The sequence below is a fragment of the Oryctolagus cuniculus genome, chromosome 1 (genome assembly GCF_964237555.1).
Source record: "Oryctolagus cuniculus chromosome 1, mOryCun1.1, whole genome shotgun sequence".
In the NCBI taxonomy this organism is placed as follows: domain Eukaryota; kingdom Metazoa; phylum Chordata; class Mammalia; order Lagomorpha; family Leporidae; genus Oryctolagus; species Oryctolagus cuniculus.
In genome coordinates this window covers 12,099,758-12,124,865 of record NC_091432.1, presented here as the reverse complement: position 1 = coordinate 12,124,865, position 25,108 = coordinate 12,099,758, and the positions used below count along the sequence as shown (strand labels likewise).

Below are 25,108 nucleotides of genomic sequence, written 5' to 3'. Positions count from 1 at the left end.
TCACTCAGTTTTAAATGATTTTAAAAATTCTACATGGTCCCTGGCCTCATGGAGATGACCTTCAACTCTATCAGTTGCTGAGTCCTGATTATAGCATTAGATTTTAAATTTGTATGAATATGACCCAGTTGTAGCTTTCAAGGGTAGTTACTGTGTTAACTTAGGAAGTACACAGAATATATATTGTCTCAATTGTACAGAAAAGCAATCTAACAGGGAAGACCAATATTTTACCCAGACATGCATCCAGGGAGTAAAAGAGCATTAGGGCCCTGGTTTGTTGACCAGTGCTCTTTCCTCTTGACGGTAGAGAGATTTTTGCTGATACCAACCTCGTGGGAAAGTGAAGAGGGTGTTTACTTGATGCAGAAGTCTAAAGCAGCAGCCAGGACATTAGCCTGCAGTTAGGCAGGAAAGCGTTTGCTTGTGTTACCTCTCTCCCCTGTGGCCCAAACCTCTCCCTCCCTTACTTCAACATTATCCCCTACCATTTCTAGAGAGCTAACAGGCTCAGCAGAAGTTCGAAGACCCACCCCACTGCGCTAGTGTCTGCGCGCGGGTCTCCTCGTGCAGCGCCCTCTGTAGCCCGTGCTGTTGGCTACAACCGCGGGCGTTGGAACCGTGGAGGGGGAATGAAAGTCACCATCAAGGAAGCGGCGCCCACCAGGAAATTGTTGCCTCCCTGGACACAGGCACTGGACCTAAGGGCGTCACCTACAGGATCACTGCTCTCTGGCCCGGTGATCAAGTCGGAGTAGGGATCCATGGCCCTGTGCCAACACTACTTCCTGTTGAGTTTCAATTCTGTACCGGTTTCTCTTGTTTGTTCCCCAGTACAATCTCTTTTTTGCTGCCAAGAAAAGAAGCTTTGAGAGAGTCAGTGTTATGGACTAGATCATAAAGTAACTGGTAAGATCTGATCTCAAGTTTGATTCTTTCCACTATACCTTTCTATTATTTTCTCAGTTTTATGATGAAGTGGATGGTTTCAAGACTCCCTTAGGCCTTAAAAGTCCACGGTTTTACATTAATGGAAGGAAGTTCATAGATGGAAAGTTTGTAAACAAGAACATAAATGACTTCAAATACAGTCTGAGGTAAGAAATTGAAGAAAAAAGAGCCATCAGACATTGGAGACTGGAAAAATAGATGATCAAAACCATGTGAGAAAGATTAAATAAAGGAGGTTTAAACAAAATTGTTTCAAGAGACATAAATTATCCCTTATAAGTTTTAGCAACATTGACATATTTCGTGTTAACGAGCAGGTATATTTATATGATGTAAGTGTAAGGAATCAGCCAGATTTCCAAAAGAACTTCTACCTAAAAAATTGAAAGCCTTCAGAAACTTGGAGGTTCCCCTTCTTCGTCTATGCTGGTCTCTGAATATCCCCTATATTCTCAAGCACAAAAGATCCTTTCTCTGCAACTCTGTCCCTTAGGGTACAGCATGACAGTGCCATAGCTCCTAAGTTTTTATGTCTCATCAAGAGACAAGTCCTGAAGGTCTTGGAAAGAGTAGACCATGATCCTAGCTTGAGTTTAGCTGCTCACCTTTCACAATCAGCTGGGATCAAGCAGTAATTCTCGTGAATATTAAGTGTAGAAGATTATTGTAAAATTATACAGATAAAAAAAGGTGGTCACAATTTTAATAACTAGCTGTAACTTGTAATTTTCTTACCTATTGGACACCCTTCCTATTTGGCCACTACCTTGTAAAGTCTCCCTTTCTAAAGGATAATGTATAACACTTTGTTTTCCAATCTTCCCTTCAGCTGATGTAGACAGGTGACAAGGTGTCCTTCCAGTCAGGCACCCCTGAACCAGACTTTAATTTGGGAAAATAATACAATGATGAAGAAAATAAACTATGTCAACAGTCCAGTTTTTCTGATTCTATGAATGTGGGGATATGGGTAATTTCTAGAGGGACTGATGTAATTGGGATAGCTACCATATGCCATTAACTTCTGAATAATTTAAGAATAGTAAACAAACAAAACTATCTGATGGTAACTATTGGATTTGTCAAAATAATATCAGCAGCTTCATGCAAAAACATCTTTTAGGGGACTATAAAGTAGTGGAAAATGGGTAGCTGCAGGATTATATTTGCCTCTCAAGTTTAAGTATCTATCCAAGAAAATAATACTGATTTACTTCTATATTTTCCTACACAAAAGAAATACATTTATCATCTTATTTCTCTATAATATTATAGTGAGAAATGCCACGAGGCAGAAGCCAAAACCAAAGCTCTGTGGTGTTGCTTAAGGAGGAAACAAGAATGTTGGGGGTAAGAACTACATGCTGCTTGAATGAATAATGTTGAAGTTGCTAAATATGAAAGGGAGGATGCTCTATTATGAACACCTCTATTGTGAACTCCCCATATGGAAGAGAATCAATCAAATGCTCTGAAATGGTTATGTATCATCTGCAGTTTCTATATGCACATAAACTGTGTATCATAATTAGAAATTATGAATTTCTCAGCCCCACTTAAATGACCCAGCACCATCACAGCCTACTCATAATCTCAGAAAATATCCTCTGAGTCAGGAAACAAACAGAAAAATATCTTTGACATCTATAAATTATTTCAATGTAAGCTGATAACATGATCCTAAATGAGAGAGATTGTGGGAGCTACATTCAGAAGAAGTTGTAGAACATAGAGCTTTGTGGACAGTGATCAAGACAGGACTATGCTTTCAACACCATTTCTCAGACATGCCTGTTTTATCAGCCAACCCCATCAAATATGCAGGTTTCCACTCATTTTGTTGCATTATGCTCCCATATTGTTGGGTGATGTTGCCAGATTATTAGGAGCCACACCAGCAGGATCAAAGCTCAGTTAAGGAAAATTCTCAACATTTCAGGTGAATTATTTCTCTAACTTATTTAATATTTACCTAATCATCTGCCATGATTGTAATAAGAGACTTACATAAATCAAACAATGAACCCAGTAAATCCTCTCCTAATTCTCAATGTTATAATATTAAAGATCTGAATTCCTAAGACCTTTATTCACCTATCTGGTTGGGGTACTGGGGACGAATAATGTCTGAGAGTAAGTAGATATATTATCAGCCACCATGACTGTCCTCCTAATGATATCTAATATTATGCAAATTGATACTGGGTTTGAGCATCATACAATAAAACTCCACCTGGACAAGATGAATAAATATACTTCTCCCTATCCCTAGCACTAATTAAAGCTAAACTCTGGGCAAGGATCATTATCTTCTTAGAAATGTGTCTATGAACTACATTGAATCGATTCTCTTTGATTTAATACCACATAACATGAGAATTGATTAAAAGAAAGTAATCATACAAGAAAAAAAAGACTGTGGAAAGTAAAAATAAAGAAGTGCTGGGAATGTGGAACCCAAAGAATGAAATGTAGTGAGTTTCCTGGGTTTTTATTTACTGTGTGAGTCTCAAACTTGGTGCTCAAGAACCCAGCAATCCCAAAACACTATAAAGGAAAAAAAAGCCCCAAGTAAAACTTATTTTCTCCAACAAGACCTAGGAAAAAAGGCAGCCTGGCAAGGTTTAAAACAGACAGTGGCCAGTGCCGCAGCTCAATTGGCTAATCCTCTGCCTGCGGCGCCAGCACCCCGGGTTCTAGTTCCAGTCAGGACGCGAGATTCTGTCCTGGTTGTTCCTCTTCCAGTCCAGCTCTCTGCTGTGGCCCGGGAGTGCAGTGGTGGATGGCCCAAGTGCTTGGGCCCTGCACCCACATGGGAGACCAGGAGGAAGCACCTAGCTCCTGGCTTTGGATCAGCGTGGAGCGCTGGCCGCAGCGGCCATTGGGGGGGTGAACCAACAGAAAAGGAAGACCTTTCTCTCTGTCTCTCTCTCTCTCACTGTCCACTCTGCCTGTCAAAAAAAAAAAAAAAAAAAAAAAACAGTAACTGATATACTCTAGATAAATACAATTTAGAAATGCTATTGTCCCACCCCCACCTCCGTAAGCAAAGTCCATGCAGGAACCTAAACCTCTACCTTTACTTGGCTATAACAAGGTATCCTCCCATTCTTCAGGGATCCTGAGCTTCCATCCCCCACCCAGCAATATTCCCCACCAAACATCAACTGCAGGTAAATAGGGAATCTAACTGTTGACTCCCACCTAGAAGTAACAATGCTATGCCTCTATGCCTTTGCCCCTACAGTATTAGAGACTATTAGACTAAATAGTGTATTTAAATAATGTCATTTTAAATTTTTGGTAAAACACACATAAAATTGATCATCAAAACCATTTTAAAGTATACAGTTCAGTGGCATTGAGTCCATCTACATTGTTGTGCTACCATTACCACCATCCATCCACAGAACTTCTTTCCCCTTGTAAACCTGAAACCTTGTGCCTATTAAACAAGAACTTCTCATATTGCTACTCCATAGCCCTTAGCAACAATCATTTTACTCTCTGTATCTATGAATTTTATTTCTCTAGGTTCCTCAATAAGAATCATAGACCAGTTGTTATTTGTGACTAAATTATTTCACTTAGCATAATGTCAAAATTCATCCATGTAGTTTTATGTGTCAGAATTTTCTCCCTTTTTAAAACCAAATAATATTTCAATGTGTATATATAGCACATTTTGCTTATCCATTCATCTATCAGTGGTTACTTGGGTTACTTCTACCTTTTGGCTATTGCAAATAATGCTGCTATGAATGTGAATAGGCAAGTATCTCTTTGAGTCTCTGCTTCCCATGTATGTGTGGTGTGAATGTTATTGGGTCATATGAGTATAGTAGTTCTATGTTTAAATTTTGAGACACTGTCCAACTACTTTCATGACAGCAGACAACTTTATATTCCAATGAACAATGAACAAGGGGTCTGATTTCTCCACATCCTCTCAAGATTTGTTTGATCTGCTTATATGATAGTAGTCATCCTATGGCTATATAGTCATATCTCATTGTGGTTTTGATTTATGTTTCCCCAATGATTAGTGAAGTTTAATATTTTTAGCTGTTTATCAGCCAGCTGTGTATCTTTGTCTATTAAGGAAATGTCTGTTCAGGTCTTTTATTCACTTGGTAATTAATTGGTTTATTTTTGTTGTTGAGTAATAGGGATTCTTTATACATGTTATATGTATCCCCTTATCAGATAAATGATTTGCAAAATATTTTTCCACTCTCGCCCTCAAGATTCCATAGGTATTTTAAAATTTTTTTCCTTTGCTGTGCAGAAGAGTCCAAGATTGATGTAATCCCATTTGTCTGTTTTTACCTATATTGCTTGTGCTGCTGACATCTTATCCAATAAGTCTTTGCCTATGCCATTGTCTTCATTATTTCCTCTACATTTTCCTCCAAAATTTTATGGTTTCTAGTCTAATATTTAGATCCCTGATCTATTGTTTATTGATTTTTGTATAGAGTGTAGGCTAGGGTTCTTGTTTCATGCTTCTGCATCCAGAGATCCAATTGTTCCAACACCATTTGTTGAAGATATTATTCATTTTTTTAAAACTTTTATTTAATGAATATAAATTTCCAAAGTACAGCTTATGGAGTACAATGGCTTCCCCCCCCATACCTTCCCTCCCATCCACAACCCTCCCCTTTCCCAGTCCCTCTCCCCTTCCATTCACATCAAGATTCATTTTCAATTCTCTTTATAAACAGAAGATCAGTTTAGCATATATTAAGTAAAGCTTTCAAGTTTGCACCCACATAGAAACACCGAGTGAAAAATACTGTTTGAGTACTAGTTATAGCATTAAATCTCAATGTACAGCACATTAAGGACAGAGATCCTACATGAGGAGTAAGTGCACAGTGACTCCTGTTGTTGACTTAACAAATTGACACTCTTGTTTATGGCATCAGTAATCACCCTAGGCTTTTGTCATGAGTTGCCAAGGCTATGAAAGCCTTTTGAGTTCACCGACTCTGATCATATTTAGGCAAGGTCATAGTCAAAGTGGAGGTTCTCTCCTCCCTTCAGAGAAAGGTACCTCCTTCTTTGAAGACCTGTTCTTTCCACTGGGATCTCACTCACGGAGATCTTTCATTTAGGTCATTTTTTTTTTTTTTTGCCAGAGTGTCTTGGCTTTCCATGCCTGAAATACTCTCATGGGCTTTTCAGCGGGGTCCAAATGCCTTAAGGGCTGATTCTGAAGCCAGAGTGCTGTTTAGGACATCTTCCATTCTATGAGTCTGCTGTGTATCTCGCTTCCCATGTTGGATCATTCTCTCCCTTTTTTTATTCTATCAGTTACTATTTGCACACACTATTCTTGTTTATGTGATCCCTTTGGCTCATAGTCCTATCATTATGATCAATATGATCAATTGTGAACAGAAATTGATCACTGGGACTAGTGAGATGGCATTGGTACATGCAATCTTGATGGGATTGTATTGGAATCCCTTGGTATGTTTCTAACTGCACCGTTTGGGGCAAGTCAGCTTGAGCATGTCCCAAATTTCACATCTCTTCTCTCTCTTATTCCCACTCTTAGATTTACCAGCAATCACTTTTCAGTTAAGTTTCAACACTTAAGAATAACTGTGTATTGATTAGAGTATTCAACCTAAAGTATTAAGTAGAACAAACATAAAAAATACTAAGAGGGATAACATATTAAGTTGCTCATCAACAGTCAGAGCAAGGGCTGATCAAGTCACCGTTTCTCATAGTGTTCATTTTACTTTAACAGGTTTCCTTTTTGGTGCTCAGTTAGTTGTCACTGATCAGGAAGAACATATGATATTTGTCCCTTTGGGACTGGCTTATTTCACTCAGCATAATGCTTTCCAGATTCCTAACAGGGATCACTTTTCAGTTAAAATTTAAATACCTAAGAATAATTGTAGGTTATTCACAGAGTTCAACCAATAGTACTAGAACAAAAAAAAATACTAACATGGATAAAGTATTACATTGTACATCAACCGTCAGGACAAGAGCTGATCAAGTTACTGTTTCTCATAGTGTCAATTTCACTTCAACAGGTTTCCCCTTTGGTGCTCAGTTAGTTGTCGTCGATCAGGGAGACCATATATTTGTCCCTTTGGGACTGGCTTAGTTCACTCAGCCTGATGTTTTCCAGACTCCTCCATCTTGTTGCAAATGACCAGGTTTCATTGTTTTTGACTGTTGTATAGTATTCGATAGAGTACATGTCCCATAATTTCTTTATCCAGTCTACTGTTAATGGGCATTTGGTTTGGTTCCAGGTCTTAGCTATTGTGAATTGAGCTGCAATAAACATTAAGGTGCAGACAGCTTTTTTGTTTGCCAATTTCATTTCCTTTGGGTAAATTCCAAGGAGTGGGATGGCTGGGTTGAATGGTAGGGTTATATTCAGGTTTCTGAGGAATCTTCAAAATGTCTTCCATAGTGGCTTAACCAGTTTGCATTCCCACCAACAGTGGGTTAGTGTCCCTTTTCCCCCACATCCTCTCCAGCATCTATTGTTGGTAGATTTCTGAATGTGAGCCATTCTAACCGGGGTGAGGTGAAACCTCATTGTGGTTTGGATTTGCATTTCCCTGATTGCTAGTGATCTTGAACATTTTTTCATGTGTCTATTGGCCATTTGGATTTCCTCTTTTGAAAAATGTCTATTGAGGTCCTTGGCCCATCTCTTAAGTGGGTTGTTTGTTTTGATGTGGAGTTTCTTCATCTCATTGTAGATTCTGGTTATCAACCCTTTATCTGTTGCATAGTTTGCAAATATTTTTTTCCCATTCTGTCGGTTGCCTCTTCACTCTCCTGACTGTTTCTTTTTTTTTGACAGACAGAGTGGACAGTGAGAGAGAGAGAGAGAGACAGAGAGAAAGGTCTTTTGGCATTGGTTCGCCCTCCAATGGCCGCTGTGGCCGGCGCACTGCAACCGGCGCACCACGCTGATCCAAAGGCAGGAGCCAGGTGCTTCTCCTGGTCTCACATGGGGTGCAGGGCCCAAGCACTTGGACCATCCTCCACTGCACTCCCTGGCCACAGCAAAGAGCTGGACTGGAAGAGGAGCAACTGGGACAGAATCCGGAGCCCCGACCAGGACTAGAACCCGGTGTGCCTGTGCCGGCACCACTAGGTGGAGGATTAGCCTAGTGAGCCGCAGCACTGGCCTGTTTCTTTTGAAGTGCAGAAACTTGTCAATTTGATGCCATCCCAAATGTTAATTTTGGCTTTGACTGCCTGTGCTCCTGGGGTATTTTCCAAGAAGTCTTTGCCAGTACCTATATCTTGCATGGTATCTCCAATGCTCTCTAGTAATTTGATGGTGTTGGGTCATAGATTTAAGTCTTTAACCCATGTTGAGTGAATTTTTGTGTAAGGTGAAAGGTAGGGGTCTTGCTTCATGATTCTGCACATGGAAATCCAATTTTCCCAGCACCATTTATTGAATAGACTGTCCTTACTCCAGGGATTGGATTTGGATCTGTGATCAAATATAAGTTGGCTATAGATGTTTGGATTGATTTCTGGTGTTTCTATTCTGTTCCGTTGGTCTATCTATCTGTTTCTGTACCAGTACCATGCTGTTTTGATAACAACTGCCCTGTAGTATGACCTGAAATCTGGTATTGTGTTGCCTCCGGCTTTGTTTTTGTTGTACAAGATTGCTTTAGCTATTCGAGGTCTCCTGTGCCTCCATATGAATTTCAGCATCATTTTTTCTAGATCTGAGAAGGTCTTTGGTATCTTGATTGGTATTGCATTGAATCTATAAATTGCTTTTTGGAGAATGGACATTTTGATGATACTGATTCTTCCAATCCATGAGTATGGAGGATTTTTCCATTTTTTGGTATCCTCTTCTATTTCTTTCTTTAAGGATTTGTAATTTTCATCGTAGAGATCCTTAATGTCCTTGGTTAAGTATATTCCAAGGTATTTGATTATTCATTCTCCAGGGAAAAGCATTCAAACATTGGTTTGTTATTGATGTGTGGATTAATTTTTTGGGTCTCTAATACGTTCCATTGATCAACATGTTTATTCTTGTGTGAATACCAAACTGTTTTGATTGTAAATGCCGTGTAATATGTCTTAAAATCAGGTATTGTGATGCCTTCAGATTTATTTTTATTGTTTAGGGTTAGTTTAGCTATTCAAGATTTGTGTGATTCCATATGAATTTTAGAGTTGTTTTGTTTTTTCCATATCTGAGAAGAACATATTTGGTATTTTAATTGGGATTATGTTGAATCTGTAATTTGTTCCATGTAACACAGACATTTTAATGATATTAATTCTTCCTGTTTATGAACATGGAAGATTTTTATTATTTTTGTGTTTTTTATTTCTTTCTTTAATGTTTTATAATTTTCACTATAGAAACCTTTCATATCATTGGTTAAATTTATCCCAAGGTACATTAAATTTTGTATAGTTAATGTGAATGAGGCTGATATTATAAGTTCTTTCTCAGCCATGGCATTATTTGGGTATACAAAGGCAATAGATTTTTGCATATTGACTTTATATCCTGAGACTTTACAACCTGGTGGGAGTGTGTTGCTAGTGAAAGGAGAGACAGGACCCTGAATTCCCTGAAGAGTGATGCTGGAGTGCTTTCTGCTTTGCCCCAGCATGCTTCTTGGATTGACAAGGATTACGTCAGCCATTTTTGCAGTGCGTGTGCATGCCGCGACATCATTTGTAGCATTGCTTGGTAATCTTCAGAACATGATTGTGAAGACATTGTTGGGGCACCTTGTGACTTGGTTTCCTGGTTAAGCAAGCCTGGGAAGGAAGCAGCATGTCCTCGAGGGAGCCGAGGATCCCATGAGAAGTCAATGCTCTTCTTTATACCATGTAGTTTACTATCTCTAAAGAGTTCCTTATCACCAATCAGCTCCTGCGGCCACACCCTGTGGCCAGGAGGAGTGAGAATGCTTTGGCAGAAGCTTTGTTCCATACAACAAGCTGTCTTAGGAGTTTCAGTAATCTCTCAGTGGAGTTTTTTGGTTCCTCTGTATAAAGGATCATATCAACTGCAGAGATAATTTTACTTCCTCCTTTCCATTTTGTATCCCTTTGACTTTTTTTTTAATGGCTCTGGCTAAAACTTCCAGAACTATATTGATAATAATGGTGAGAGCAGACATCCTTGTCTTGTTGCAGATCTTAGTGGAAATGTTTCTAACTTTTCCCCCATTAAATGTAATGCGGGCTGTGGGGTTGTCATATATTGCCTTGATTGTGTTGAAGAATGTTCCTTCTAGACCACATTTGCTTAAGGTTTATATCATGAAAGGATGTTGTATTTTGTCAGATGTTTTTTCTGCATTTATTGAGGTAATCATATGATTTTTTATTCTTCAGTTTGTTAATGTGATGTATCACATTTATTGATTTACACATGTTGAACCATCCCTGCATACCAGAGATAAATCCCACTTTGAGTGAATGAACTTTCTGATGTGTTGTTGGATTTGATTAGCAAGTATTTTGATGAAGATTTTTGTATCTGGGTTCATCAGGATATTGGTCAATAGTTCTCTTTCTTTGTTGTATCTTTTTTTGGTTTTGGAATTCGGTAGAAGCTGGCCTCACAGAAGGAGTGTGGGAGGATTCCCTCCTTTGTAATTGTTTTGAATAGTTTGAGACAAATTGAGACTAGTTCTTCCATAAAAATTTTTTAGAATTCAGCTGTGAAGCCCTCTAGTCCTGGGCTTTTCTTTTTTGGGAGGATCTTTAATACTGATTCAATCTCCATCTTGGTTATTGGTCTGTTGAGGTTTCCTATCTCTTCATGACTCAATTTTGGTTAATTGTATGTGTCCAAAAATCTCCATTTCTTCTAGATTCTCTAACTTATTGGCATACAGCTGTTTGTAGTAATTTCTGATGATTCTTTTTATTTCTGCGGTATCTATTATAACATCTCCTTTTTCATAGCTGATTCTGTTAATTTGGGCCTCCTCCTTTTTTTCATTAGTTGGCTAGTGGTGCATCAAATTTGTTGTTGTTGTTGTTGTTTTTCAGAAAACCAGCTCTTCATTTCACTGATCATTTTTATTTTTTGTTCTAATTTTCTTATTTCTTCTTAATTTTAATTATTTCTTTCCACCTACAAATTTGGGGTTTAGTTTGTTCTTGTTTTTCTAGATCCTTGAGATGCATGTTATATAATTTATTTGATGACTTTTCAATTTATTAATGTAGGCACTAATTGCTATAAACTTTCCTCTTAACACAGCTTTTACTGTACCCCATACATTTTGATATGTGGTATTATAATTTTCATTCATTTACATGAATTTTTTAATTTCCCTTTTGATTTTTTCTCTATGACCCACTGTTCATTTGGGAGTGTGTTGTTCAGTCTCCACATGTTTGCATATTTTCTAGAGTTTCTTGAGTTGTAATTTTCAACTTCACTACATTGTAGTCAGAAAAGATACATGCTATTATTTCAGATTTTTGAATTTGTTGAGATTGGCTTTATAGTCTGGCATATAGTCTGTCCTAGAGAAAGTCCCATGCACTGATGAGAAGAATATGTATTCTTCAATTATGGGATGAAACGTTCTGCAGGTATCAGTTAAGTCCATTTGTTCCATAGTGTAGATTAGCTCTGTTGTTTCTTTGTTGATTGTCTGTCTAATTTGATCTGCCCATTGATTAAAGTGGGATGTTGAAGTCCCCATTATGATAGTATTAGAGCCCATTTCTCACTTTAGCTGCATTAGCACTAGTTTTAAATAGGCAGGCTCCCTAGCACTGGGTACATATACATTTACTATAGTAACATCTTCCTGTTGGGTCGATCCCTTAATCATTATATAATGCCCTTCTTTGTCTCTTTTGATGGTTTTTGCTTTATTAGTCTATTTAGTCTAATATCAGGATGGCTATATGTTTGTTTTTGCTTTTGATTAGTTTGGAATATCTTTTTCTATCCTTTCAGTTTCAGTCTGTGTGTTTCTTTGTTGGTGAGGTGTGAGTTAAAGAAATTCATAAGTGACATGAATTAGACATTCTTCCAGGAGATAGATATGTTGAAGAGAAATCAAACTAAAATATTGGAAATGAAGAATTCAATATGTCAAATAAAAAATGTTGTGAAAAACCTTAACAATACACTGTTAGGCAGAGGAAGAAATATCTGACCTTGAAGACAAACCCTTGGAAATATCGCAGTCACACAAAAAAGAAGAAAAATTAGAAAAACCAAATATAGTGTTTGAGATTTATGTGATACTATCAAATGACCAAACATATCTTAGGAGCTCCAGAAGGCATGTAAAGAGAGAATAGATTAGAAGACCTATTTAGTTAAAAAACAGAAGCATCCCTAGTTTGGAGAAAGATAGGGACAACCAAGTAGAGGAAGCACACAGAACTCCTAATAGACATGATCAGAAAAGATCTTCACCATGACACATTATAGTAGTACTTTCAAAAGTAAAACACAAAGAAAAGGTCCTAAAATGTACATGAGATGAACACCAAGTTACCTTCAAAGGATATCCAATTAGATTGATGACTGATTTCTCATCAGAAATGCTACAGGATAGGAGCAAATGGAGAGAAATAGTTCAAGTCCTAAAGGAAAAAAAAAACTATCAACCCAGAATACTATACTCAGCAAAGTTTTCATTTATAAATGGAGGTGAAATAAAGACCTTCCAAAATAAATGGAAATTAAAAGAATTTGTCACCACTCATATAGCCTTACAAAGGATACTTAAGGATGTGCTACACACAGAAGCAGAGACAGATAGCATCATGAAAGAATGTGAAGGCAGAAAATCTCCTGCTATAACTACAAAGGAAATCCAGAACTAATAGTAGGAATAAGTTATGGAAAAAATGGAAGGACCAAGCATTACTTATCAATAATAACCTTAAATGTAAGTTGCCTAAATTCTCCAATTAAAAGAAACTGGCTGAAGGGATTAAAAAAGCAAGACCTATCTATTTAATGGCTATAAGAAAAAACTGATTTTTTGCTTGCTGACTTTGTATCTGAAACTTTTCAGTTAATTTATAGATTCTACTACTTTAAAAGAGTCTTTAGGTTTCTGTTCATATAAAATTATATCATATGTGAACAGAAATTACTTATTTTTTTCTAATTTGAATTGTCCTTTATTATTTTTTGCCTAATTTGTCTCACTAAGACTCCAGGACTATATTGCCATTAGTCTTTCACCATTGAATACATAGTTAACTGTGGGCTTTTCATACATGGCCTGTCTTATGTTGAGGGAATTTCTTTCTATTCCTAGTTTGTTGTGAGTTTTTAATCTGAAGGAATACCGAGCTCTCCAAAAGCTATTTTGCCTTTTGTTTCTTGCTTGATATTTCCATGGAAAACTGGGGCATCAAGCTTCCTGAACTACAATCTTACTGACTGCAGGCACTAGCTTAAGTCTCATCAACTAATACTCAAATATCCAGGAAACAATTGAAAATCATTCATCCAAAAAGAATTAGGGAAGTCTAGACTTACTTGAAAAAAGATATTAATAGATGGGAACCCCAAGATTACACTGATATTAGAATTATTAAAAAAAAATTTAACTTAGCTATCAGGAATGTGTTACAGCAAGCTATTATAAAAACTCTTAAATTTTGTTAAAAAAAAAAAAGCATAAACTTTGGGGCTGGCACTGTGGCACAACAGGTGAAAGCCCCAGCCTGAAGCACAGGCATCCCATATGGGTCTTGGTTCAAGTATTGGCTGCTCTACTTCAGATACAGCTCCCTGATAATGTTCCTGGGAAAGCAGCAGCAGATGACTCAAGTCCTTGGGCCCCCACACCCATGTAGGAGACCTGTAAGAAGCTTCTCGTTACTGGCCTTGGATTAGCTCAGATCTGGCCATTGCAGCCATTTGGTTAGTGAACCAGGGGATGGAAACCCCCTCTCTCTCTGTCTCTCCCTCCCTCTCTCTCTCTCCCCGCCCCCTGTCTCTACCTCTCTCTGTAACTCTGTCTTTAAATAAATAAATCATTTTTAATTTTTATTTCCATACATTTCATAATTACAACTTTGGAGGATGGCCCAAGTCCTTGGGCCCTGCACCCACATGGGAGACCAGGAGAAGCACCTGGCTCCTGGCTTTGGATCAACGCAGTGCACCGGCCACAGTGTGCTGGCCGCGGCGGCCATTGGAGGGTGAACCAATGGCAAAATGAAGACCTTTCTCTCTGTCACTCTCTCTCACTGTCCACTCTGCCTGTAAAAAAAAAAAAAAAGGAACATAGTAATTCTTCACACTGTACCTGACCTCCCACCCACACTCCTATGCCACTTCCTCTTCCCTCTCCTCTTCCAAGTCTTGTTTTTAACTAAGATCTATTTTCATTTATTTATTTTTTTGCCAGTACAAGTTTGATCTGGCTTTATTGGCTGCTGTAAATTATAAGGGCCCCACTTCCAGTGAGCCAGAGGCCTTGATTCACTAGAAGGAAACCCAACCAGAGGGTGCCTACCCACTAATGAAGACAGCTCCTTCTCCTATGTCTTAATGTCCACCTTATCAAGGAATATTCTTAATTCTGGGATCCAGAGAGCAAAACTAAAGGCTTACTTGTCCTTCCATCCAGAGCCCAGTGAATTCAGCAAGACTTGGCTGCAGGTACTCTTCTTTTTACAAGACCTGGAGACAAATAAAAGGAAACTTGGGGAGATTTTCAGGTGCCCTGACCAATACATTGATGCCTTCCAAAATCTGACTTAGATTTTCAAGCTTACCTTGAAAATGAAATGAAATGCTTACCTGGAAGATATAATGTAATTATTAAGTCATACCCTCACCAGGATGGAGAAACAGGGAGTCCTACATGTCACTGAAATTTGGGATATGAATTGTTCATGATACATAGTACTCCTCAAGCCAAGGAGTAAGTACCCTACAGGCAGTCAAGGATCCTAAATGGAATCTGGGGGACCCTTCAGAGGACTCAACAAGAATATATTTCCAGTATTGCATTTTGGAGGATTTGAGGAGAATTAGGCCCAAACCCTTAAATTATTGTAAACTCACAATGATAGACCAAAGTTCTGACAGAAATCCCTCTGCTTTCCAAGACATGCTGAGAGGACCTTTGATCAAACAGGTTGCCTTGTCTCCAACTTGGTGGAAGGGCAAATTATCTTAAAGGATATGTTCATTGCCCAATGTCCTCCAGATATTAGAAGAAAGCTTCAAAAGTTAGCTATGGGACCTGAAACTGCCCCCAGATAATCTCCAAAGGTTGCTACTTAGGTTTTGTTTTTTTACAGTTTTTTTTTTATTTAGTAAATATAAATTTCCAAAACAGTTTATGGATTACATTGGCTTCCTCCCCATAATTTCCCTCCCACTTGCACCCCTCCCATCTCCTGCTCCCTCTCCCATTCCATTCACATCAAGATTCATTTTCAAACATCTTTATATACAGAAGATCAATTTAGTATATATTAAGTAAAGATTGCATCTGTTTGCACCCACACAGAAACATTACTTCACATTGGACAACACATTAAGGACAGATCCCACATGAGAAGTAAGTACACAGTGACTCCTGTTGTTGACTTAACAATTTGACACTCTTGTTTATGGCATCAGTAATCTCCCTAGGCTCTAGTCATGAGTTGCCAAGGCTATGGAAGCCTTTAGGGTTCGCTGACTTCGATCTTATTCCAACAGGGTCATAGTCAAAGTGGAAGTTCTCTCCTCCCTTCAGAGAAAGGTACCTCCTTCGTTGATGGCCCTGTTCTTTCAACTGGGATCTCACTCTCAGAGATCTTTCATTTAGGTCTTCTTACTTTTCTTTTTCCCAGAGTGTCTTGGCTTTCCATGCCTACAATACTCTCATGGGCTCTTCAGCCAGATCTGAATGCCTTAAGGGCTGATTCTGAGGCCAGAGTGCTATTTAGGACATCTGCCATTCTATGAGTCTGCTGTGTATCCCGCTTCCCATGTTGTATCGTTCTCTCCCTTTTTGATTCTATCAGCTAGTATTAGCAGACACTAGTCTTGTTTGTGTGATCCCTTTGACTCTTAGACCTATCAGTTTGCTGCAGATTTTCTAGGTCCTTGAGATGAATTGAAAGCTCATCTATTTGGTGCCTTTCCAATTTCTTCATGTAGACACCTATTGATATAAACTTTCCTCTTAACACTGCTTTTGCTGTATCCCATAAGTTTTAGTATGCTTTGCTGTTATCCTCATTTACTTCCACAAAGTTTTTTATTTCTCTTTTGATTTCTTCTTTGACCCACTGTTCATTCAGGAGCATGTTGTTCAATCTCCATGTATTTGCATATGCTCTAGGGATTCCTGTGTTGCTAATTTCCAACATCATTCCCCTGTGCTCTGAGAAGCTACATCATATGATTCTAATTCTTTTGAATTTGCTGAGACTTGCTTTATGGCCTAGAATGTGGTCAATCCTAGAGAAGGTTCCATGTACTGCTGAGAAGAATGTGTATTCTTCATGTGTAGGATGAAAAGTTCTGTACATATCTGTTAGATCCATTTGGGCTATAGTGTTGATTAAATCTCCTGTTTCCTTGTTGATCTTCTGTCCTGTTGATCTGTCTATTTCTGAGAATGGAGTATTGAAGTCCCCCAGTACTATTGTATTGGGGTCTACGTCTCCCTTTAAGTCCCTTAACAAATCTTTTCAATAAACTGGTGCCCTGTAATTAGGTGCATATACATTGATAATTGTTATATCTTTCTGTTGAATTGATCCCTTAATCATTATATAGTGCCCCCTTTGTCTCTCCTAACAGTTTTTGTGTTGTTTTTGTGTTAAAGTTTATGTTGTCTCTGGTGCATAGGGAGATTACTGATGCCAGAAACAGGAGTGTCAATTTGTGAAGTCAACGGCAGGAGTCACTGTGCACTTAATCCTCATGTAGGATCTCTGTCCTTAACGTGCTGTACACTGAGGCTTAATGCTATAACAAGTACTCAAACAGTATATTTCACTTTGTGTTTCTATGGGGGTGCAAACTGTTGAAATCTTTACTTAATGTACACTAAACTGATCTTCTGTAAAAAAAAAAAAAAAATTATCAATTCCCAACTTGACTCTCACTGGGATTAAACATGACAATAGGTCTGATCTGATTTCTTCATCATTTAAAAAAAATCATCTATTATTTTTCACTTTATGTTTCTGTGTGGGAGCAAACTGTTGAAATACTTACTTAAGGTATGCTAGGCTGATCTTCTGTATATTAAGATAATCGAAAATGAATCTTGATGTGAATGGAAGGGGAGAGGGAGTGGGAAAGGGGAGGGTAGTGGGTGGGAGGGACGGTATGGGGGGGGAAGCCATTGTAACCCATGAGTCGTACTTTGGAAATTTATATTCATTAAATAAAAGATAAAAAAAAAAAAGAAAATGAATCTTGACGTGAATGGAGGGGGAGAGGGAGTGGGAAGGGGGGGGTTGTGGGTGGGAGGGACAGTATGGGGGGGGAAGCCATTGTGACACATGAGTCGTACTTTGGAAATTTATATTCATTAAATAAAAGATAAAAAAAAAAAAAAAAAACAAAGAGAAGGTGTATGCTCATCTTCTCATCTCTAGTGCCTGGACAGGGGCCTGGTATTTACAGAAGTCTGAAAAAATACTTGCTGATTAAATAAATGAATAGTGGGGGTTATAATCATTCATATTTCTCCTTGTGTACTCTTGATATTTTCTGATTACAATGATCATATGATACTTTCATAAAATTTTTTTAAAGAAAAAAAAAAGTTTATGTTGTCTGATATTAAGATGGCAACACCCGCTCTTTTTTCATTTCTGTTGGCATGGTATATCTTTTTCCAACCTTTCACTTTCAGTCTGTATGTATCTTTATTGGAAAGATGTGTTTCTTGTAAGCAGCAAATAGATGGGTTTTGTTCCTTAACCCAATCATGCAGTCGGTGTCTTTTAACTGGACAGTTCAGGCCATTAACGTTCAATGTGACTATTGATAAGTAGTAACTTTGCCCTGCCATTTGCCAAAGATATTTTCTAATATATGTTTTGAATTTCCTGTGATCTTTTGCTGTGAGGTTTCCTTCCTTTACCTTCTTTCATATTGATGACCATGTTTCTGTGTTTCTGTGTGTAATACATCTTTAAGCATCTTTTGCAGGGCTGGATGAGTGGCAACAAATTCTTTCAATTTCTGTTTGCTGTGAATTGTCTTTATTTCACCTTCATTCACAAATGAAAACTTTGCAGGATATAATATTCTGGGCTTAATAAAAGTGGAGTTACTGTAGCCTCAGGAAAAGGCTCAGGAAAAAATCGCAGAGGAAATTCTTCTGGATCTAGTGGATGTGAGACGGAGGTCCAACGGGGAGAGCAAGGACGCCCACCGCATGGAAGCCGAGCTGCAGAGTCTGTGCGCCAGCAGACTCTCTTAGTACCTGGGCTATATCTCACCATTCCCTCCTAGCTTGTAGGGTTTCTAAGGAGAATTCAGCTGTGAGTCTAATTGGAGATCCTCTGTGAGTAATCTGACGTTTCTCTCTTGCACATTTTAGGATCTTTTCTGTATGTTTTGCTGTGGTAAGTTTGATTACAATGTGTCATGGTGAGGATCTCTTTTGGTCATGTTTATTAGGGGTTCTATGAGCTTCCTGTACTAGGAGTCTCTGTCCTTCTCCAAACCTGGGAAGTTCTCTGCTAGTATCTCACTAAAAAGGCCTTCTAATCCTTTCTCCCTCTCCATGCCTTCAGGAACTCCTGGAACCCGAATATTGGGTTTTTAATAGTATCCTGTAGATTCCCGACAATATTTTTTAGATTTCTAATTTCCTCTTCTTTTCTCTGGTTTGACTGTATCCTTTCCTGTTCTCTGTCTTCTAAGTCCGATATTATCTCTTCTGGTTCACCCATTCTGTTTTTAAGGCTCTCTAATGTGTTTGTCATTTGATCTATTGAATTCTTCATTTCATTATGATTTCTCATCACTATCACAGTTTCATGTTCTACTAGTTCTTTCATTTCATTTTGATTCCTCCTTAATATTTCATTTTCACAAGAGAGATTTTCTAGTCCATTAAGGATTTCTTTAGTTCAAGAATTTGTTTTTGAGAACTTCTTAATGTTCTTATCATCTTTTTGAGATCCACTTCTTGCATTTCTTCTATCTCATCATCTTCATAATCTTGAATTGGGGTGTTTTTTTCATTTGGGGGCATCATAGTGTCTTCCTTGTTCTTGTTACCTCAGTTTCTGCGTTTGACATTGTGAAGATATTCTTTGGTTTCTTTGCGGTGGTGCTTCTTCTTGTTAAACTATGACTCTAGATTAAGTGGACTGTCTGCTTTTGATGGATCCTTAGAGGCTGTGATGGGTGTGGCCAGAGAGCTCTGTTTGGTTCTTCAGGGTTAAGGGTGTGCCAAAGGTGACTCACCCAGATGGTTCTCTCACTTGCTCGCTCGCTCTCGCTCTCTCTCTCTCTCTCTCTTTTTTTTTTTTTTTTGACTCAGTTGGGAAGTAATTCCACACAGGTGAGTGGAATTGAGGGTAGTTGATGTATGAAATCTGGTCCCTGTGGGTATTCGACTGCTCTACCCCTGGGACCACACAAAGATTTTATGCAGCCCTCGGAATGGTCTCAAATTTCTCCACAGTCTCTCACCAGGTTGCCAAGGTTACCGAGTTTGTGTATTCGGTGAGTTCTCTCGCCCACCCTCAGATTTTCACAGTCTCAGTTCGTTAGCCCCATGCTTTCACTAGGTCCTAACCTCCTGCTATTTCTCCCCACCAGAGTCAGGTTTTTCTGCTTGGCTAATGGTGGACACCGCTTTACATACATAAAATGGCACCTGCTCTTTGTCTTGCTCGGCTTTGTAACGTGAGTGGAGAGAGAGGCTCGTGTCCATGCCAGTTCCCCTTATTTATTAGTTTTTTTCTCTCCTCCAGTCAGCCTGGTGAACTTTCCCCAGTGGGGCTTTCGTTCCCTCTAGGCTCTTTCTGCCTTTCCCCGCCAATGTCTCAGGTTACCGAGGTTTTTGTCTCACCTCCCTTCCAGTGCTGGTGTGCAGACTCTGTGGCTGTCCTCCGCGCCATGGGCGTCCTTGCTCTCCCCGTAGGTCCTCCGTGTCACATCCACTAGATCCAGAAGAATTTCCTCTGCAATTTTTTCCTGAGCCTTTTCCTGAGGCTACAGTAACTCCACTTTTATTAAACTATCTTTTCCCTGACTATCGGTGCACGCCCTCACTATTCTGCCATCTTGGCTCCACCTACTTAGGTTTTTTGTAATCAGGATCAGAAGAAGGCCTGGGAGAAGAGGGATAAGAAAAATATGGTGGCATTGGTGACTGCCAACAGCTGCACTGGGCAAGAGATTCCTAGGAGCTCCCAAATGCTATGGCTGCAGTCAGGGCACTTCAAAAAGGAATTCCCTCATATGAAGAAAAGGTCTCCACAACCTTGTCCTATCCATTGGTGAATACACTGTCCCTGAAAGCAAAAGTCCCTGGGTCCAGATCTCTCCCCAAAAATGGGACAATAGGGCCAAAGGGCCCTTGCTCTCTTACCCTATCCCCCTCTGATACTGCCATTACCATCTGGGAGCCCCAGGTACTCTTAATGGCAAAAGGAGAGGATATAGACCTCCTCCTGAGTGTTGAAGCCACCTCTTCATGCCCTTCTCCAACCAGGGCCTCCTCTCCTCCCTTTGGACAATCATGAGAGAGATCTCAGGAAAACCTTTGGTTAGGTATTTCTCTCAGCCCCTTAATTGTAACTGGGGAAACCTGCATTTTACACATGACTTCTTAATCATGCTGAGAGCCCAGCTCCCCTACTAGGGAGAAACATCTTGGTTGAAATGGGAATCACCATCATGATAGCCCCCAGGACAGACTCTGTGCCTTCCCTTGGTTGAGATACAAATCAACCCACAGGTTTAGGCAACCAAAGAAAAGATTGGTTGATCTATAACTGCCATGAAAATCTACATTTGTTTGGATGGGCCTTGTCTAGAAACCTCTCCATCCTCAGACCACTGTTGTACAATATGTGGGCAATGTTTTTCCCCCCACTGAAGAGATACCACAAGGTAGTAGTAAGGTTCTTCTAAACTCCCTAGCAGAGAGCATTAAAGTGGGCCTGGTTTTATCTGAAGGAACCAGTAGGTAAGAAAGAAAGCTGTGGAGGAAGTTTTAAGAATGAAAATGTATTTTTTATGATAGAGGGTTAATAAAAAGGATTTTGATGGAAAAAAATTTTGGATAGAGGAAATGAAGGAATAAGTATGTTATAGAAGCTTTGTAGAAGTTGAATGTTGTGTAAGATGAGAATGGATGAGATTGAGATTAGAAGGATGAGAGAAGGCATATAGAAGCAATCTTTGGAACAAGGAACCCCCAGAGCAACAGTCACCCTAGAAGGGACCATTGAGAGTTCTCCTCTTCCCCCAGGTATAAATTCCCGGCTGCCAGAGCTGATAGCTCTGACAATGGTCCTCAAGCTGAGCAGAGATGAGAGGGTTAACATCTACACAGACTCCTAAGTATGCCTATTCAGTTCAGCATACTCGTAGAGCTAATTGAAATGAGAAATCCTTTCTTGTGGCCAGTGAATTTCCCCTTAAATGTCACCAGGATATTGATAAGCTACTGTCCTCATTTTTTCTTCCACAAAAGTAGTGATAATACACTGCAAGTGACAGAAAAAGGGAATACATGAGCTAGCCAAGGGACATCAAATGGCAGATCTTGCAGCCAAATCAACAGCACAGGAAGCTCCCCTCCCTGAGACAATAGAAGCTCTTCTAATTTGAAAAGACTCCTTGTAAGAGGTGAGGTCTGGGGAGGCTACACAGTGGTTCTCTCCACTCTTACCATAGTAAAGGTGTCAGGATTGGACTCCTGGATTCAACTTCCCAGAGTAAAACCCTGGACCTCCGAGTTTTGTGAAAAGAACAATCAGTATGATGATCATTCCCATGAGGTCATGGAAGGACTCAGCTGCTATTCAAGAGAAGACATCCTCCACATAGAGATAAGTAAACTACTCCATGGGTCATTTTAGGGAACAGCCTCATCATCATTTGGTACCCTCGTACCAAATTATTGACATTAAACTTTACATTCTGCCTTATTGTTGGCATGAAAGGCCAGCACAAAACACACCAAACACTGGAGTAAAGGAAAGGTTTTAATGTTGAGAGCCAATAGTCTGCCTCTCCATGCACAAAATAACAGCAGCCTGTGCTGAGAAAAACAGGTCTTTTATAGCCTTGCCAAGACAAGAAATGGGAGTATCAAATCCCATTAGAGTGGGGGGTGGTGCTGACGCTTGTGGTTGGGCCATCTGAATGCCTGATTTCTGGCAAACCAAGCCCAGTTTCAAGAAACTGAAACTTATCTCTGAGAAACTGAAACGTATCTTGCAGGGTGCTGCAGGGTGGTACCTTAGGATAAGAAGACATCAGTCTTGCCAATAATTGTTTGCATTGCCCTCTTTCCTATTTTCCTGACCTAACCCTGTGGAGTCATCTTTAACCTATGGGCAGGTAGTCATGCACTTGGATAGGGCTGAAGACATTGTCACCCAGATAGACAACTTCTCTGAAAGGTGGTACTCTATAAAAAGCCAGCTCCTCAGGTGGTTATGACTTTTAGTGGCTCTTGTTCTTAATAGTCTTGAAGTCTAAATCGTTGCCTCTTAGACCTTCTAAACTGTTCATACACTCTCCTTTAGAATCAGTGAAGCTTCAGATGGTCGTGCAGGGACCCTGGCTAGGCCTTTTGGAGGACCCTGACTGCTGTCCCTCAACAACATCCCCTACAGGCATGAAGCAACCAGAGCAGTCATTGCCCCTTCAGCAATTAGGGTTACCTCTTCAAAGGGGGCATTGAAAAGGTTTCCGGGGGCATCCTGAATGGATGAAACATATATTCTGTAACCCTTCAGGAGCACTGAGTGACAAGAGGAATATAAACAATGTTATCTTCAGATGCTGTTACAATAGCCAAATATCTTGCCCATTGAGCACTTTTGTGAACTTCTATGCAATATAGGCTACTCTGATGTAAGTTCCCTGATTGGCTCATGTATTTTAACCTTATTTGCTTACATATGGGTCAGCTTGATGAAATTCTTCATTTAAAAACACACAAAAAAATCCCTAGACACAGCCTTTTGTGGGCAATTCCTGCTGAGTCCCTTCCCAGATGTTATGACTTTCTCTTCTCTCAATAAACTTCCTTTGGTTCAATCATTCTTCCTTGTACACATGACTCATTCTTTATGGTTGCAAGACAAAGAACCCATCTGAGGGAAAACAGCTGGAACACAAGAACTGGAACACAAAGGGTTATAAGAACTGTGGCATTTCTAAAGAATTCAGTGGGAAGACAAAAAACCTGCAACAGTAGGTCAGAGATTGTTGACCACAGAGGGACTGGGTCTTGAAGGAGATCAATTCTTTCAAGACTCTAGGATTAATGTTTTATGATCTCTGGAACCAAACAGATGAATGGGCTTCTGTTATAATTTTATTTGATATGTGAAGAGTCATTATATCTGCAACTGCTCTGAAATAGTAACAAAATCTAATCTTTTAAAAAATGATTTGTTTTATTTACTTGAAAGGTAGAGTTAGAGAGAGAGAGAGACATCTTCCATCTGCTGGTTCACTCTCCATATGGCCACAATGGTCAGGGCTGGGCCAGGCTGAAGCCAGGAGCTTCATCCAGGTCTCCCACAGAGGTGTGTGGGGCCCATGTACTTGAACTATCTTCTACTGCTATCAAAGGCACATTAGCAGGGAACTGAATCAGAAGTGGAGCAGCCAGATTTCAAACCGGTGTCCATACGGGATTCCAGCATCACAGGAGTCACTTAACCCATCGCACCACAATGCTGGCCCCCAAAGTCTAATCTTAATGTTGGGAAGCCTCAAATTCCGTTAGATCCTTGACTACCTTGGCTTTTTCTTGATGTAAGTTCTTTTCAAATGATACACTGGAATAATAAGTGATTAATGATGCTATTCTTTTCTTCCAGGCCATACAAATGATGACTGCTTTTAGTCTTCACTGCTTAGGAGTGATCTGGATGTATTTACTTGTCTCACAATTGATGGTATTTCAAAATTCGTATTTTCCCATAGCAACATTACTAGGATATCCATTTTGGTCAGCTGCCATTGTGAGTACAAAATCTACTCCATGTTCCGTATTCTTTAATTATTTATTTAATGATTCTTTTTGAGCCAACATCGTGGTTCACTTGCATAAATGGCTGCTTGTGATACCAATATGCCATGTTGGAGTGCTGGTTTGAGTCTAGGCTGTTCCACTGCCAATCCAACTTTTGGCTAATACGCCTGGGAAGGCAGCAGAAGTACTTGGGCCCCTGCCACCCATGTGGGATACCAGGGTGGAATTCTTGTCTCCAGGCTTTGGCCTAATCCAGACTTGTCTGTTTGTGGCTATTTGGGGAGTGAAGCAGAAGATGCAAAAGTGTGTGTGTGTGTGTGTGTGTGTGTTTGTGTGTTCCTCCCTATCTGAAACTCTGTAAATAAATCTTTCTTAAAAAAATGCTAAAAATGTACTATACCTATTCTCAAAGAACTCACTGTTAAAATTAGTTGAAATAGATATAACCAATGTAATAGTCTTTCACATAAGAATATTTTGCTAAAGGTCTACTTTCACATTCTATTTAGGCATAGGGAACAAAGGTAAGATGCATGAGGGGAATTCTGGGGAAACAGAAAATTGTTGGTTACTATTCAGTTATCTGTCTGGCATCATTTTGTCAGTGGAGCAAGTAAGATAAGAGAATATAATTGCTGAGGAAATAATGGAATATGTAGAACTTGTAAAGGGAAAGAAAATGTAAATCTTTTTGTTCTCCTAGCCCTAGAAGAATCTGAAGTAATTGACATAGATTTCTAAACTAAATGTTATTTGGTCTCATAGAATGATATATGATGTGCTATTGTCTTTAAAGGAGGATGCCATAAAAGTAAGATAATGTGGTGGATGTTGTGCCATTGTCCTCCACAAAATCCTTAGTGAAGCTCATTGTAATAATTTGAATATATTCAAAATATATTTGAAGCTTGGGCACTCAACCAATATTTAGTGATTATCAACAATCTGTTAGGTACTATTCTGGC

The 25,108-nt window shown here is 39.3% G+C and overlaps 1 protein-coding gene across 4 annotated transcripts in view; it reads left to right on the top strand.

Annotated features, from left to right (window-relative positions):
• Positions 1–567: 567 nt before the first annotated feature.
• The window catches only part of LOC108177942 (membrane-spanning 4-domains subfamily A member 12), an 84,229-nt gene continuing 59,688 nt past the window's right edge, over positions 568–25,108 (top strand). The window contains exons 1-3 of one of the 4 annotated variants that reach the window (XM_070064112.1): positions 568–909; positions 2,227–2,301; positions 23,989–24,132. In XM_070064112.1, the coding sequence (XP_069920213.1) occupies positions 2,233–2,301; positions 23,989–24,132 (213 nt within the window). In that variant the 5' untranslated portion in view covers positions 568–909; positions 2,227–2,232. Of the gene's footprint in view, positions 910–930; positions 1,098–2,226; positions 2,302–23,988; positions 24,133–25,108 lie in introns of those variants that run through there. The other 3 variants (XM_051854662.2, XM_051854657.2, XM_051854665.2) reach the window with 3 other exon arrangements.